This window comes from Dryobates pubescens, chromosome 27, assembly GCF_014839835.1.
Source record: "Dryobates pubescens isolate bDryPub1 chromosome 27, bDryPub1.pri, whole genome shotgun sequence".
In the NCBI taxonomy this organism is placed as follows: Eukaryota; Metazoa; Chordata; class Aves; order Piciformes; family Picidae; genus Dryobates; species Dryobates pubescens.
This window is the reverse complement of record NC_071638.1, coordinates 12539974-12557545: the sequence shown is the minus strand read 5'-3', so window position 1 is coordinate 12557545 and position 17572 is coordinate 12539974. Positions and strand designations below refer to the sequence as shown.

The following is a 17572-nucleotide window of genomic DNA, read 5'->3' as shown; positions in this document are numbered from 1 at the left end:
AGTAGACTATGAGTGTATGCTGATAGAGACTCTGCCCTGCTGAAATCAAGGCCCAGCACTGCTCCATCATCTTTCCCTGTGTACTCCTCTGCACCCCTGGATGCCCTTTGTGTTCTGCAGCTGTACTGTAAAGCAGCTGGGGAAAACTCATCTGCCTTGGGGGAAGGAGAGATTCCTTATTTCTTTTCCTGCATCTTTCACACAGATCACTTTCTCATTAAGGAGGATTTGGCCAGCCAAGGGAAATGGTAATAGATGATCTGATAGAACAATCTTTGCATGTCCAAGGAAGCAGGACACTGCTTAGAAGAGAGGCAGGAGTAATTCCTGAATAATTCCAAAGGCAAGGACAGTGGACACATGTTAAAGCTGGGCATAAGCCATGGACAGCCCCAAAAGAGTTTTCACCTTGCTGAGTAAAGAGGGGTGGAGTCTCCATAGATTTCTTCAGAAGCGATTAGCAACACAGGATGTGGACTCACCTGCTCTCCATATTCAATCCACTGGCCTAGGTCATTCTTCCAATACCAAATCCACTCTGTGGTCAGCAGAAACGAGGGCCTTGTGACTGATGATGGTGTAGAGAGGCGGCGAAGCGAGCAGTGAGACAGGGTCATGGTTTGGAAATTAATGTTCCTATCTGCCATGCTGCAAGGACAAACCCAGGTTATTAGAGCTCCACTCTGTATTTTATCCTCAAATCCCCAGTTCAAGCTGGTCTCATTTGCCGTGATACAATGTGACTGCCCACACTGAATCAGGCTTGAAACAGGAGTGTTTCCCAGAGCATACAGCAGCTCTGAGGATTGTTCATACTCAGAAGAGAACTATGGGCTGTGAGACACCGAGTGCCAGCTCAGTCACTACTCAGATGTTGCACTGACAGCTTAACAGAAAGTTTGAAGCTACTCACACAATGTGGAAAAAGGGATTTCTGCAAGAAATAAGCATGGGCACAGTGCTCTGCTGAGACCCCACCTCCAATCCTGCCTCCAGTTCTGGTGTCCCCAGCAGAAGAAGGACACAGAGCTGGTGGAGTGAGTCCAGAGCAGGGCCACAACAATGATCCAAAGGCTGGAGCACCTCTGCTATAAGGACAGGCTGAGGGAGCTGGGGTTGCTCAGCCTGGAGAAGAGAAGACTCTGGAGAGACCTTAGAGCTGCCTTCCAATCCCTGAAGGGATCCTCCAGGAAGGCTCCAGAGGAACTTTCCCTGAGGGTGTCTAGGCAGGACAAGAGGGAATGGTTTGAAGCTGAGGGAGAGCAGGGTTAGACTGGAGCTTAGGAAGAAATTATTCAGTACCAGGGTGGTGACACTCTAGAATAGGCTGCCCAGGGAGGTTGTGGCTGCCTCCTGCCTGGGGGTGTTGAAGACCAGGTTGGAAGAGGCCTTGAGTAGTTGAGTCTGGTTGAGAGGTGTCCCTTCCCATGGTGGGAGGTTGGAGTAGATGAGCTCTGAGGTCACTTCCAATCTGAGCCATTCTAGGATTCTATGATTGTATGTGACCCAGTTTACCAGCAAACACCTGCAGGTTGTTAACCTCCTTGGTTTTGTGTAGTTCCAGAAGATGCAATCGCAGCTGTCAGTCCTGAAAATAGCATTCATCACTGGAACCACCTGGCCTCTTACTCCTGGGAGGCTTGAAAAATGAACTCTCAGAAAGACTTTGAAAGCTGCCTCTTCTTGGGAACCTTGCTTGTGATTTGCACCACCCAGCAGCCTAGTCAAGCTGCAAATCAAAATCATCTGCTGTGTGAAGAGGCATAGGCCAAAATAATTATAGCATTTCATTGAGGCCAGACTTGGGGTGCCCTGCAAATCTAAGTGGCTTGAAGAAAAGAGTTGAAGGGAAAAAGATGGGCTTCTTACACAAAGGCCATTCCACAACATTTTTCTAGTCACATTATAGATATTATTGTATTATTATTATTATAGATACTAGCTGTGTTAGGAAAGGAACAAGCAGAGAGAAGGACCACCTCTGAACTGTTGTTAAAAGGCTCCACTTAATTATTAGCAGTAAATGACAATGCATTATCTGAAATACTAATATTCCAAGCACTAAGTTTCACCCACTTCTTTTTATGCTGTATAGAGTTTTAAATGGAAGATATTGTTGTGTTAGTTTTAGAAGATGAAAACAGGCTGTTTCCATGCAATCACTTTGCTTTTAAAAAGGAAAAATTCCCATTTGTACATCCTCCTAGATTCTGAGAAGTGATGGAGGTCAGACACCTTTGGAAAGAAAGAGTTCTTCCTGCTTTCCTGGGAAAAAAAGAGCTTTTCCCCAGGGGCTCAACCACAGGACTGTAAGCAAGAGGTGCAACATCACTATACCTGCTGATTTTTGGGTCACAATAGGCCCTTTCCACGTCCTCCATCATGGAAAGGTCAGTCCAGGTGATGCCATTATACACCTGCCATCGATATGGCAAATGGTAATGAACAGATGTGCATTTATCTGTAAGGAGATCAGACACAGTCAAGAGCTCTGCAACAGTAAACACAGAGAGCAAGAGGAGAGGGGAGGAAAAAAAAGGAACAAGCATTTTTTACCAATCTGGCTTTATCTCTTGGGCTTTGGTATGAGCAATACAGACAGAGTGCTGAAAACAGAAGTATGTTTGAACAGTAGAAGCATGTGTTTGTCTAGTCTTGTCTTATCATAAACTCTCAGACTGCCAAATCTATCTCAAAGAAGCCACAACCTTCTCTCTCCTGAGACATCACATTGGCAGCTGGGACAGCAGGGCCACAGACAGGACGTGTGTGCCTGTCTACCACACCACCATGCTTCTCAGCTATAAGAAGTCTGGTCTACACATCACATAAGGATGTACACATCACATAAGGATCATGCATCTGTTGGAGAGGATCCAGTGAAGTGCCACAAAGATGGCTGAAGCACCTCTCCCATGAAGACAGGCTGAGGGATTGGGTCTGTTCAGCCTGGAGAAGACAAGGCTCTGAGGACACCTTATAGCAGCCTCCCAGTACCTGAAAGGGGCTACAGGAAAGCTGTAGGTGGTGTCTAGAAACAGGATAAGGGGGGAATGGTTTGAAGCTGAGGGAGAGTAGGCTGTCCAGGGAGGTTGTGGATGCCTCATTCCTGGAAGTGTTTAAAACCAGGCTGGATGTGGCTTTGAGTGACATGGTTTAGCAGGAGGTGTCCCTGTCCATGGCAGGGTTTTGGAACTAGATGAGCTTTAAGGTCCCTTCCAACTCAAGCCATTCTATGATTCTATGATAGATTTGGTTCTCTCTTTCCCTAAGTCACTTAGAACTTACAGGATGGTTATCAAGGCCTGAATTATTTTTTTAGACCCAGCCCAACAAATGAGGCAGCATAAAGGACTGCAGTGCTCCACACAACATCCCCCAGACGGGGGGCCAGCAGGCTGCCTTCCTAACCAGACTGCTAGGCACTGTTGGGACTGTTGCTTTGCTTCTCAGAACATGGAAAGCAGCAGCTTTTACCTGCCTTGCATGCAAGACCTACAACAGTGCTGTATACCTTTCCCACAGCAAGAGGAAGGCTTTGGGTGGTTTTTAAAACCATGTGTTTTCCATGCACCCCTGCATGTGCGCATGCTGCTGGTTACAAGTAGAAGCTGACCTTCAGGCCTGTCTGCTGAGGGAAGCTGATGTACACCCCACATCCAAGTATGGACCAAACCTCTTACTTACAACATTTGAGCCAGACATGTGTGGCAAAGCACTCCACCTCTCCAATCACCATTTGAGTTTAACTATTTGGTGGTCACAGTATGGCTGCTTTGGGCAGCAGTAGTTGTTAAAAAGTGGTATTCTTAAGCCCTGAAGTAACTTACTCATCTGCCTCTCAGAAAAGGAGCTTATGAGGGGAGAACTGCATCTTTACCAGCAGAAAGCCACTACAGAAATGCTAAACACACACACCTTAGAGCAAACTTAGCAGGCAGCTTACTGCCCAGATCCTAAGCAAAAGCAAACAAACTCTAATCTGCTTTAAGTGGATCTTATACCAAGACCAGGTGCTGATAAGAAAAGTAGTCCTTTAGAAAGGCCCTGGACAAGTTCATTGCAAGAAAATCTCATGGTACCTCCTCATAAGGAAGAGCCTAGCCTGGGAAATGGGAGAGCCTCTAAATCCAATTGTCCATGTTTTTATTTTACTCCCAGACCTCAGTCATTGGCCACTTCTAGGTAGATGATGGACTGGATTATCTTTAGCTTAGCTGGTACAACTATTGTGTTTTAAGATCTTCTAACACCTCAGATCACTTTTGAAAGAACTTGCTGGAGGAGAATATGGCTACTACCTGATGTATGTAGAATGCAGCAGGAGTAAAGTTAAAGTTGTTAGCAGTTGTCAGTGATGACAGCATTGAGGCCATCTCTTGAACTGATCTAATAGTTACAGAAAGTCTAATATTTAATACTGGAAGAGATTTTGCCACAGAAACATACCCAACAGGACCAAAAGAAGCCATAGATGGATCATCTAGAGGAGAAAGGGTTTCACTGTACCCACTTGACTTTCACCTGATTATGTTTGTAATTCTGGCAGTGTTTGCTAGTGACTTAGAAACAAAGGGAAGGAGTGGAAAGGCACCATCCCCACTGCCACTCTGAGGCCACCACCAGCCTGAGCCACTGAGTGGGGAGTGGCTCTGCAGACCCTGCTCTCTGAAGAGAACTTACCATTATTTTTGCAGTACTTCCAAACATAGAACACACATATCTCATCACACTTTTCTTCTTTGGTATTCTTTGAATCTTTAGCAGAGGAAGCATCTTTTTTATCTGCAGAAAAGAACACATCAGTCCTTATTTGTCCTTTGTACCAACACACAGCTCTGTGAGAAAGACACTGCATTTGGGATTTCATCCCAGCAGTAACAAGGAGTTGACTACAGTAGCCAAGTCAAGCACTTGCAGGATCTGACAATCTCCCTTACAGTCTACTGCATGAGTTAGAGCTTTGTGACCCCTACAATGGGAAAAGATTCAGTGGAGGTGGCCAAGGGCAAGGTCAGGAAGCCCAGAGAGCAAGGTGGGGTGTGATTGACTGTGGCTGTTGCAAAGAAGCTGACTTTGTCTCAACACAGAGGGGACCAGAGAGTGGTATAAATGTTTCTCACTCAGGTAGCCAGACCAACGTCGGGGTGAGTCAATATAGGCCTGTAATGGGTTGAGGCAGCCCCCTCTCTCCCCACCACGGGCAGAAATAACGACTCAGGCAAACGGATTGCAAAAGTGATGAAAGTTTAAATAGAAAGCAGTGAATGTTACACAAAACCCAAAGCGCAGTGACAAAGAAAGATCCCATCCCCACCTGAGGGTGCATCCAAAACCCCCAGGGCTCCTTCTTCCCCCTCCCTCTGCTGGGCTAGTCTCAGCTGGCCAGGCCTGAGACTGCCCATCCCCCTGTGGCCTTGGGCCCAATCAGGCCCATGGCCGGGAGATCTCTCCCCCAGTTACCAAGTCTCGGAGAGGGAAGGAAAGAGGAAGTGCCAGGCTCCGCACTGGATCTTATAGTGGTGCAAAGAATTATGGTAGGAAATACACAATTTCCTGTGTCCATCCCTCTGGGCTGGACTTCTGGACACAGGAAGTGAATGCACCAGGGGGGCACCCAGCTCAAACTACAACAAGGCCTCAGCCCAACACAGGGGTATCAAAACTAAACATCTAACAAAAGGTCTGTGAAGAGAGCAAGAGTCTTGAGCTGCCTTCAGCCCACAGGCTGGGACAGAGTTAATTTTCTTCAAGCAGCTCACATGATGCTGTGTTTTAGCTTTTTGACCAAAACACTGCTGATAACACACAAGCTTTTGCTGAGCAGTGTCTGCACAGCATCAAGGCCTCTGTTTCTTACCCTGCCTCCTGGTGAACAGACCCGGGAGGTACAAAATACGTTAGGAGGGGAGGATCCAAAGAAAGATTCCACACAAGATTATGCTCAGCAGTAACAAGGAAAAGAGTGAGTTTTAGTAGGGCTGGCTATCTTCTGCTCAGGAACTGGCTGGGCATCAGCCCATCCCTGGGAGGTAGTGAGTGATGCCTTTGTGTCACTTGATTTTCTTTGTTCTCTTCTTTCTTATTCCTCTTCCTCTTTGCTTCCCTGCTCCCCCATCCCATCTTGATCCTCAAGTGTTCTTGCTTTTACTATTTCTCTCCTTTTCCCCTGTTCCCCTGGGGGCTGGGGAGAAGCAAAGCCAGTGGCTGCATGGTGCCTAGCTGCCCACCAGGCTTAACCCACAATACCTGTCAGCATCAACTATCTTCAAGTAAGTAAATCTGACATTATTATTACATCTGAAAGGAGCTGTTCAGGAAGTACTGGACTCTGACAGGCTTTAAAGCCAAGCCCTGCTGCCCAGGAGGACTTGGAGATTTGTGAGTTCCTGTTCCCTCACGGACAAGTACATGAGGACAACCACTTCATGGAGGGAACCATATCCATTCCCTGGGGACACAAGGCAAGGAAAGATATCACATGCACAGATACAACTTTGTCTCCTTCCCAGGAAGGAAGCACATGTCCAGAACAGTGCAGAGAGCAATCCCAGCTGTTCCCCACTGTGCTGCACAATTGAGAGATCCACACACTGGTTTGGGTTCAAAGGAACCTGAAAGATGATCCAGTTCCAACCCCCTGCCATGGACAGGGACATCTCCCACTAGCCCAGGTTGCTCAAGACTTCATCCAACCTGGCCTTGAACACCCTCAGGGAAGAGGCATCCACAACCTCCTTGGGCAGCATGTTCCAGAGTCTTACCACCTTCAGTGTAAAGAATTTCTTCCTAATCTCCAGTCTAAATCTGCCCTCCCCAGATTTATTCCCAGATTTCCTCCTCCTCATCCATTCCCACTCATTCTGTCACTACAAGCCCTTGGAAAAAGTCCCTCCCCAGCTTTCTTGTAGTTCCCCTTCAGATACTGGAAGGCTGCTCTAAAGTCACCCTGAAGCCTTCTCTTCTTCTGAACAACCCCAACTCTCTCAGGCTGTGCCCATAGGGGAGGTTCTCCAGCCCTCTGCACATGCCTGGGCAGAAATCCCAACACTCCTCCAGAGGCCATCTAGTCCTGTGGCTTTCAGCACAGGGTAGGGTAAACACAAACTACACTCTGAACACCACAGGGTGCTTTGGGGATGTGTGAAACCAAATCCCAGTAAGAATCACTGATCTCAAGACTGGAAGGTTAGAAACAGTCCATACCTTCATCTTTAGCTCCAGCTCCTGTACCATTATATTTAGCTCCAGCTCCTGTGCCTTCATCTTTAGCTCCAGCTCCTGTGCCTTCATCTTTAGCTCCAGCTCTTGTACCATTATATTTAGCTCCAGCTCCCGTGCCTTTGTCTTTAGCTCCAGCTCCTGTGCCTTCATCTTTAGCTCCAGCTCCTGTGCCTTCATCTTTAGCTCCAGCTCCTGTGCCTTCATCTTTAGCTCCAGCTCTTGTACCATTATATTTAGCTCCAGCTCCCGTGCCTTTGTCTTTAGCTCCAGCTCCTGTACCTTCATCTTTAGCTCCAGCTCCTGTGCCTTCATCTTTAGCTCCAGCTCCTGTGTTTACCTCTGGTAAAGCTGCATGTTTACCTCTGGCTTCTGTTGGCACCTGCTGTTGGCTCTGACCAAGTACATTGCTGCTGGGACCTGCATGAGAGGACTAAATGAAGAGCACTGCTAGAAGAGAATCTCAGCTATCTGGCAATATCCCAATTTGTGTGTTGAGGATTATGTCCATCACACAAACAATTGCACACCAGCACTCCACTGATGATACAACAGATTAGCAGTAAACAGTTACAAATCCCAGCTAGTCACAGTTATCCACAGCCCTATAACAGCAGTTCTGCAGTATTTTAGGCAATGGTAATGTAACTCGCCCTCCCACACAATTAGGCTTTGACTTAACTCCATTCCTGAAAGCAGATCACAATGGCAGAGTGGAAAAAAACAACATGTATGTTGTAAAAAATGGAAATAGGAAAGCTGATTCCACATGGAAGCAGTTGTAACTTACCTAGATAGTTACCTCCTGAAGGTGGCACATGTGCTCTGGACCTCACTGTTTGTGAAGGTAACCTCACATCTTTGCTTATTGTAGTAACTGTGTTTTTCATTACATTTGCACTTGGTTTGTAGGTGGGTACTGAAAGTACAGCAAAGATCATTTGGTTTAGCTCTGATATGAGGCAAGAATCACAGAATGTTAGGGGTTGGAAGGGACCTTGAAAGAGTATCCAGTCCAACCCCCCTGCCAGAGCAGGATCACCTAGAGAAGGGCACACAGGAACACATCCAGGTGGGTTTGCAATGTCTCCAGAGAAGGAGTTCCATAACCTCTCTGGGCAGCTTGCTCCAGGGCTCTGGCACCCTCACAGGGAAAAAGTTTTCCCTTCTGTTCTTGCAGAACATCTTCTGCTCCATCTTGCAACCATTGTCCTTTGTCCTCTCATTGGACATCACCGAGCAGAGCCTGGCTCCAACCTCCCCACACTGCCCTGCACATCTTTATCAAAAGGAGTGAGGGCACCCCTCGGGCTCCTCTACTCAAGAGCCCCAGCTCCCTCAGCTTGTCCTCATAGGAAGATGTTCCACTGCCCTCAGCATCTTCGTGGCTCTGTACTGGACTCTCAAGCAGTTCCCTGAGGTCCTCCTTGACCTGAGGGGCCCAGAACTGGACACAATATTCAAGGTGCAGCCTTGCCAGGGTGGAGCAGAGAGGCAGCACAACCTGTTTCGATCTACTAACCACAACTCTCCTAATCCACCCCAGAATGCCCTTGGCCTTCTTGGCCAAAAGGGCACATTGCTGGCTCTTGGGCATCCTGTTGTCCGTCAGAACCCCCAGAGCTGCCCTCCAACAGTTCAGTCCCCACTCTACTGGTCCATGGCTTCAAGCTCTACCCAACTTAAGACTCTATTTAAACGCAGTGTTTCTTCCAACTTACCTCTCTCCTTCTGCAGTTCCTTGTTGAACTCCACATGCTTGTGGTCATACACAATCTGGATGTTTGAAACTGTGTTTGAATCAATGCCAATAGCTTCCAAGAGTCTCAGTGCATGGACATTCAAAAGGTTATGGGACCTCTTGCACTTTAAAAATCTACACTCCCCGTGGAGGAAGTGTCGACAAACATGAAGCCTTTTGCAGTTGTTCTGCTGGTTGCAGGTTCCTTCCTTTCTGTTGTAAAACTGGCAGGTCTAGGAGTGTGGAGAACAAGGACAGCATGACATGGAAAAGCACATTAGATTCAGTCACCTCATCATTTGTTCTATTCACATGCAGTTTTAACAGCAAAAAGAGTGACTAGAAGAGGTGTGCTCATTTCTGGCACAGGTGAACGGGCATCTTCAGCTGACTCATTCCCCTTTCAGTTTTGAACTTGTGCAAGCAAAGGTGAGGGTTGGTTTGTTTGTTTTTCCCCAAGAAAAAGAAAAACCAAACCACCAAGCATTCATTATTGGCACTCCTAAGCAGAACAGTTGCATAGCCACTGCGTGTTTTGCAGTTATTGTATGGAAAACCAAACCAAAAAGATCAAAACCAAAATGTGAAGAATAAGGTGTACAAACCCCATGTGCACTGTGACAGATGAGGCATTGTTTAACAGAACTGAAAGTGCTTTTGCCTTTCCTGTTTGTAGAGCTTATTCTGCAATGAAGATCCAAAACTGAGAAGACTGTATTGAAATTCGAGTACTATGGAAAAAGCAAGGGACTTCTTTAGTCCTCTATTCACCAGAAATGATGTATGCAGTGAACTGGACCCAGAGAACAAATCCCACCCTAAAAACTCCTTTGAGTTGCTCACCCAGCACCACTGCAACACTTGGGCTCCTGCAGCACAGAGAAGCTGTAACAAGAAATCTGCTTTGAGGAGGACACAGAGCTGTCACTGTCACTGGCCCTCTCCCTATCCTATTGCAAGCACAGTTTTTATCCTGTGTTGCAACTGAATAGATAGAGATTTATGTATCAGCTTGGGAACTGAAGACTTCTGAGGTGGCAGTAGTTAGAAGCCTGAAAACTCAGGCCAGCGTTAGCTGCACACCAGCTTTGTATGGACTGATACTTGCTGCAAAAGGTGAGTTCCTTGTGGCTATCTGTCAGTACCACATCCAGAACAATTAGCCTTCCCAAACTTACTCCACATTAGGTGGGAGCACACAAAGCCAAAGAACTGATGTAATTTCAGTGAGCACTGGGCGTTACTATTGTTGATGTTTCCTAGCCTCTGAGGGAAGCAGAAAACCAAGGAAGTTATCTTCTTTCTTCCCCATCTTTCCTCTGCTGCTGTTGAAGCTTCATGTTTCTCTACCCCTAACACTCCAAAGAATGCTTTCATGTAATGTCAGAATCACAATCTATCAAGATATGAAGAACAGGAAGAGTGGATGGAAATTCAGCACAGCATGGCCCTACCAGAGAGGTCTGCTGCTGTAGTCATAGGTTCCTACAGTATCAGAAAGGACACAGAATACTTTTTCCTCATTATAACCTTAAGTAGTAAACAGCTATTTATTCATTGATTCATAGAACAGTTTAGGTTGGAAGGGAGCTTAAAGATCACCTATTTCCAACCCCCTGCCATGGGCAGGGACACCTTCCACTAGACCAAGTCGCTCAAAGCCTCATCCAACCCAAGCCATCCTTGAACACCTCCAGGGAGGAAGCATTCATAACCTCCCTGTGCAACCTGTGCCAGTGTCTCACCACCCTCACACTAAAGAATTTCTTCATAATCTCCAGCCTAAATCTGCCATCTTCAAGCTTCAATCCATTCCTTCTCAACCTATCACTACAAGACTTTTGACAAAGTCCCTTCCCAGTTTTCTTGTAGGCTCCCTTTGGGTACTGGAAGGCTGCTCCAAGGTCTCCCAGGATCCTTCTCTTCTCCAGGCTGAACAGCCCCAACTCTCTCAGCCTGTCCCCACAGGGGAGGTTCTCCAACTTTCTGATCATCTTCACAGCCCTCCTCTAGACCCACTCCAGCCTTTCCATGTCCCTTTTATGCTGAGGGCACCAGAACTGGACATGCTGCTCCAGGTGGGGTCTCATGTGCCTTTCTTAGGAAGATCCAAAATTACCAGCACCTCCTACCAGCAATTATTCACCTACACCAGAATTCCTTAATTTTTCTCTCCCTCATTTTCCCATCTTTGTCCAAGGAGAATGCAGAAATAGTTATCATTTACAGAGTACTCTAAATTGACAGAATCACAGAATGGTAGGAGTTGGAAGGGACCTCAAAAAATCATCCAGTCCAACTCCCCTGCCAGAGCAGGATCACCCAGGGCAGGTCACACAGGAACACATCCAGCTGGGTTTGGGGTGTCTCCAGAGAAGGAGACTCCACAACCTCTGGGCAGCCTGGACTGGATTATCTTTGGAGGTCCTTTCCAGCCCCTAACATTCTGTGATTCTGTAAGGCCTGAACAGATCTACAGATAAGAACTTAAGCATAATACCAATCACTGAAGGCTGCTAGTATCTGCTCGTTACTGGGAGTAATTAAACAAGAAACAAACTTAAGGTTTAGATGCAGCTGAGCAGGACAAAGATATTATTAATCCTCATTGCTCATCACCACCATGCTTCTCAGATGTATTTTAAAACACTATACATACCTCAAAAATTAAAATAACCAAAAAGAAAGAATCCATTTTGTCACAGCTCAGCACTGTCACAGCAGGGAAGAAGAAAACAACAGAACTGTAATGCCAACTCATCTGGGGAGACCATTACCTCCAAAAGAGAAGGATAATGGGATGCTTGTGATATCTTAACCAGGAACAGCTGCAGGCAGAACAGCTGAGGATATTGTTGGCCTTTAAGCGGCCATACCTTGAAGACAGCACTGCCTTTACAGACACACACAGGACCAGGCTGAATGATTCAGCCAAATGCAACAAAATCAATGACTTGCGTGCACACCGGACAAAGGTTGCTTCAGAGAGAATCAGTGTGCAAAAGTTCAGTGCCCTTTGAAAGGGACAGATTTTGCACAAAACTGACTGCAATCATCCAGTCAATTCTCTCAAAGATTTTTCTGACTTCTCTAAACCTTCAAGCACCAAAATGTGCAGGCCTACTGTCCTGCACTACTGCTTTCAGCTGGGAGAGTAAATTTTCTTCCCAGTAGCTGGTAAGGTGCTGACGCTGATGTTTTAGATGTTGCTAAGCACTTATCCTAAGCCAAAGGCTTTCCAGTTTCATGTGCTCTGCCAGAGAGGAGTACAAGAAGGTGGGAGGAACCATAGCCAGGACAGCTGATCCAAACTAGCCAAGGAGATATTCCATAGCACAGGATATTCTGACCAGTATCTAAACCTGGGGGAGTGGGCTGGGAGGGGCAGACTACTGCTCTGGGACCGGCTGAGCATCCATCAGCAGGTAGTGAGCAGCTGCATTGTGCATCACTTTGTTTTCTTGGGATTTATTTTTCTCTTTGTTATCTCCCTTTTCATTACTACCATTACTGTAGTGTTTCACTTCATCATTACTACTATAACTATAGTACAGCACAGAGCCACAAAAATGATGGAGTGGAACATCTTCCTTATGAGGAGAGACTGAGGGAGCTGGGGCTCTTCAGCTTGGAGGAGACTAAGGGGTGACCTCATTCACGTTTATAAATATGTGAGTGCCAAGAGGCTGGAGCCAGGCTCTGCTCAGTGATGCCCAATGTCAGGACAAGGGGCAATGGTGGAAGTTGAGGCATAGGAAGTTCCATGGAAACAGGAGGAAGAATTATTTCTCTGTGAGGGTGACAGAACACTGGAACAGGCTGCCCCAGGGGGTTGTGGAGTCTCCCTCTCTGGAGATATTCAAGACCTGCCTGGATGAGTTCCTGTGTGATGTGATATAGGTGATCCTGCTCTGGCAAGGGGGGTGGACTGGATGATCTCTCGAGGTCCCTTCCAGCCCCTAACATTCTGTGATTACTATAGTGTTTTATTTCAAGTATTAAATTGTTATCTCAAACCCACAAGTTTTACTTTCTTTTTCCTAACTGTCTTTCCATTGCCACCTGGGCAGGGGGGAGTGAGAAGCAGAGTGAGCAGCTATGTGGTGTTTAGCGACTGGCTGTGGTTAAACCTCAACATCTCTTTAGGCTGAACAAGGAAATGGGTCCTCACATACTAGTCTCCAGCATTTCTTGGGGAAGAGCCAACAAACTGGAGTTTGGTCAGGCCTTTTATCCTGCAAGCATGCACAGTTATTGTGATCTTTCACTTCCCTGCTGCTTGCCTCGCCGTCTGGTGAAGCTGCTGACTTCTTTTGTTTGCTTGTTTGGAGTAACTTTATGGCTCTCCTGTTGGGATAACAGGAACGGCACACAAACAGGCTGTCCACATCCTGCTGTCAGACAGCAGGTCTTCTGCTGACAAGTCATGGATGATGTGCCTTATCCTCTTGTAAGCCTTCTGGTATTTAGGTAAGCAACACACCCCTCTGTGCTCAGCAGTTTTATTGCTTTGGGTTTGTTTTGTTTTAAGTACCTGGCACTTTCAAAGTGCTGGCTCCCTACTGTTCCCTTCGGTGCTTCCACACACAGCCATTCCCACTCCTTCAGGTCCGTCTATTATTATTGTCACATATCTTGACAGCTTTTAATCGAGATCAGAACTCCACATGCTTTTGCCCTCTCTCATTCCTAATTAGCAAAAGCTTCTCTTAAGGAATCAGTGCAACTCACATCAGGGAGGATGAAAGGATCATTCTGGAGGAGCAGCACTCGCAGCTCATTCTCATCGAGGCCAGACAGGCCGTGGGTCTTCAGCACTTTTTTGTTCTCAGCACTGAAGATGTCGTGTGAGTATTTACAAGCTCTGCAAGAAAACACACAGAAAGATCAACTTTTACTTCTTCAGGCAAGTTGATTTAAAGAAGAACCTCAGATAACATGTGAAAAAAACCCATAAAAACGCTGAGGAGGGTTGCAAACACACTCATGTGTACATACACAGCAGTCAAATTGTTGTCTTTGTGCGTTTAACGAGTAGAAGATCTGTGTTCAGGTAACACGGGCCTGTGATAGACTCAGAGACACGCTTGAGATTCCTGCCCTGCTGGGGGAAAGACCAAAGCAAAGTGGCAAACTACCCCTGCATGAATTCCTGAAATACAAACAGCAGGTTTGGTGAGCCTCTAGCACAAAGTGATCTTCCAGCGGCCAGCATCCTCGCTTGAGTGCCTCTGCCTGGGTGCTGCTTTAGTGGTCCTCTGCTTGGCAAGGGAGGAAAAAAAGTTTACTCTTTGCATTTCATCCGTAGTTTGTGGTTGCCCCTGCACCCTGCCACCTGTGCCACCTCACACCATGTGCAGCTTGGGAAAAGCCGTAGAGAGAAAGGAAGTTTGGCAAAAGTCTCTGTAAACATTTAGATGGTCTCTGTAATTAGCCAGAGAATGCACCAAAGAGCTTAACAACTGTGAAATACATTCATGGTATTATCCCCATTTTAAACATCAGGGTGTCCAGACCACTTTTAAGAAAGCTAACAGCACAGATGTGAAGCCAAGTCTGTCCACCCAACCTGTACCTGTTAATCCATTAGACTTAAGCCTCTGTTCCTTTTATCCTTACAGCCTCCTTCTGTACAGACCTTGTGTAGATGTTCTGCCCCTGATCCCCCTACCAATGTGTTGGACAGAGTCCTTTGTGGAACACCAGGCTGGAACACCTCTGCTATAAGCATAGGCTGAGAAAGCTGGGCTTGTTCAGCCTCGAGAAAAGAAGACTCCAGGAGGACCTTAGAGCTGCCTTCCAATACCTGGAGGGATCCTACAGGAAGGCTGCAGAGGGACTTTTCCTAAGGTTGTCTAGAGACAATACAAGGGGGATGGTTTGAAGCTGAGGAAAAGCAGATTTAGACTGCATCTTAAGAAGTTCTTCAGCATGAGGGTGGTGAGACTCTGGGACAGGCTGCCCAGGGAGGTTGTGGATGCCTCCTCCCTAGGGGTGTTTTAGGCCAGGATGGATGAGGCCTTGAGCAGCTGAGTGTGGTTGAGAGGTGTCCCTGGACATGGGGGGGAGGTTGGAGGACATGAGCTCTGAGGTCCCTTACAACCTGAGCCATTCTAGGATTGTAAGCAAATAAACAAGAAGCAGAAGTGTGGCATCTTTGACCCTCAGAAACGTTTAGGTTCTGTAGGCACTTGATTAATGGCTGTGAATGCAGGTGAACTACAGAGTATTCAAGGTGAGAGCCAAGGTATTCCTCCAGATTCTACTGACATGTGATGACCTTCATCACTTGAGTACATCATTCTAAATCAGGGGCTGAAAGAGTCCACAGTTACAATTATAACTAATCAGATGCATATGTAAATACAGCAGTGAAAAGTTACTTGCCACATACAAGCTAAAAATGGATTTAACTAGTGGAGGATGTCCCTGCTCACTGCAGGGGGGTTGGACTAGATGACCTTTGGAGGTCCCTTCCAACCCAAACCACTCCATGATTCCATTATTCCATTTCACTGAGGTAGAAGAGGAAGAATCTGGTGGGATATCTGCACATTGCTAACACTGAAACAGTGGATGACACGAGGGCTTTGGTGGCTTAAACTGATAAATCTTCCATCAGAGCTCACTGTTGCCATGAGGTTGTAGCAAGATGGGAGTCAGTCTCTTTTCCCAAGTAACAAGCAACAGGACAGGAGGAAATGGCCTCAAGTTGCACCAAAGGAAGTTTAGGTTGGATATTAAGATGAATTTCTTCACCAAAATGGCTGTCACTGAAAAGCTTCTAGTTTTCACTTCTGTGTGTTAGGTTTCCCTCACTGATCTTTTCTTCAAACTAGATACCACCTTGGGCCAGCTTGTTCCTAGAGAGGCTGCCAGGTCTATCTTTTTTGCAAGTTCTCTGTAGATCCAGAAAACAGGATTCATGGAGATGGGAAATTAAACGCTGTTCCTCACAGAAATGGCTGTAAGGGGAGCAGTGGCTAACAGCAAAGTGAAATGTTTGCACTTTGCAGATTAAAACCAGACACAATCCCAGCACTTTGCTGTTTTATTTACCAGAGAAATAACTGGAAACAGTGTAATAGAATCACAGAAATTCTCTTCCTGGAGAAGGCTCCAGGGAGACCTAATAGCAGCCTTCCAGTACCTGAAGGGAGTCTCCAAGAAGGATGGAGAGAGACGGTTTGCAAAGGCCTGCGCTGACAGGAGCGGCAGTGGCTTCAAACTAGAGAAGGGTAGATTAAGATTGGATGTTAGGAACAAGTTCTGCACCATGAGGGTAACGGAACACTGGCACAGGTTGCCTGGGGAGGTGTTTGGGGTGATGCTTAGATCGTTACCCGACCTCCCCCACTTCATATACTAGCATGACGCCACACGGTATGGAACATCCCCTCGGCTAGTTCGGGACGGGAAGCGGCCGCTGGACACCGCCGAGCCGCCCCGGGCCAGCCCCGACGTCCGCCGGTTCTCGGTGCAAGCCCCGAGAGGATCGGGGCGGGGGTGTGTGTGTGGGGGGGGGGTCCCCCGTGCCCTCGGCACCCCGCAGGCACTCACCTGGGCCCCAAGTTGCACTTGCCCATGAGATGGAGCTTGCAGAGGTGCAGCCGCTCGCAGCCCCCGCACTCCTGGCGGGGACACAGCCGCACGGCCGACACGGCCAGGACGCGGGCGCTGCCGTCGCCGTCGCCCCGCTGCACCAGGAAGCTCTGAGGGCCAGCCGCCGACAGCGTTTCCTCCAGCTGCCGGGCCGAGAGACCGACATGCTGCTGGAGTTCCGACAGCCCCAGCTGCCCGCCGTGGGCGCACAAAGTCTTGGTGAGGAAGGAACACACCGCCGGATCGCTCATCGTTACCCCCTCGCCTCAGCGCGACGGGACGCGACGAAACGAGAAAGGAGGATGTGGTGCGGGGCGGGACTCTGCGGCTCGGCTGGGCGCGCCGGGAATCGAAACCGAAAGGGCCGGGGCAGGCTCAGCAGCGGGTGAGGGCTCCAGCGAGGGAGCGCCCCAGCGAGGGAGCGCCTAGGGGTACAGGCGAGCAGGTGGCGAGGGAATGCCGAGGGGTAAAGCGGGAAGTTAGCGGCCAGGACGGCCCTCAGCGCCGTGAGGGAAACTTGGAGGGAGGATTCCTCGCTTGAAAACCAGCCACGAGACAATGATAGAAGCGATTGAAAAGGACGTGTTGGAAAAAGACCTGGGGGTGTTGGCTGAACATGAGCCAGCAGGTGTGCCCTGGTGGCCAAGGCGGCCAGCACCATCTTGGCGTGGATCAGGAATGCTGTGGCCCGCAGGAGCAGGGAAGTGATCATGCCCCTATGCTCGGCAGTAGTGAGGCTGCAGCTTGAGTACTGGGTTCCGGTAGGGGCCCCTAACGACAAAAAACCCAAACAAACAAAAAAACCACCCACATTTGAGTTTGCAGGAGTAGATCCAGAGAAGGGCAACAAAGCTGGTGAAGAGTCTGGAGAACAGCTCTTATGAGGAGCAGCTCTTAGGAGGAACTGGATTTGTTTAGCCTAGAAAAAGTAGCCTGAGAAGAGACCCTGTTGCTCTCTACAGCTGCTTGAAAGGAGGCTGTAGCAAGGTGGGAGTCAGTCTGTTCTCC

The 17572-nt window shown here is 47.8% G+C and overlaps 1 protein-coding gene across 1 annotated transcript in view; it reads right to left on the bottom strand.

Moving 5' to 3' along the window:
• The window catches only part of LOC104304520 (zinc finger CCCH-type antiviral protein 1-like), a 28684-nt gene extending 11869 nt beyond the window's left edge, over positions 1–16815 (bottom strand). Inside the window, exons 1-8 of the mRNA XM_054173791.1 lie at positions 16523–16815; positions 13694–13826; positions 8943–9195; positions 8012–8140; positions 7207–7641; positions 4684–4785; positions 2338–2461; positions 483–648 (exon numbers count right to left, since the gene is read on the bottom strand). Coding sequence (XP_054029766.1) covers positions 483–648; positions 2338–2461; positions 4684–4785; positions 7207–7641; positions 8012–8140; positions 8943–9195; positions 13694–13826; positions 16523–16815 — 1635 coding nt within the window. The remainder of the gene's footprint in view (positions 1–482; positions 649–2337; positions 2462–4683; positions 4786–7206; positions 7642–8011; positions 8141–8942; positions 9196–13693; positions 13827–16522) is intronic.
• Between the last annotated feature and the right edge of the window lie 757 nt (positions 16816–17572).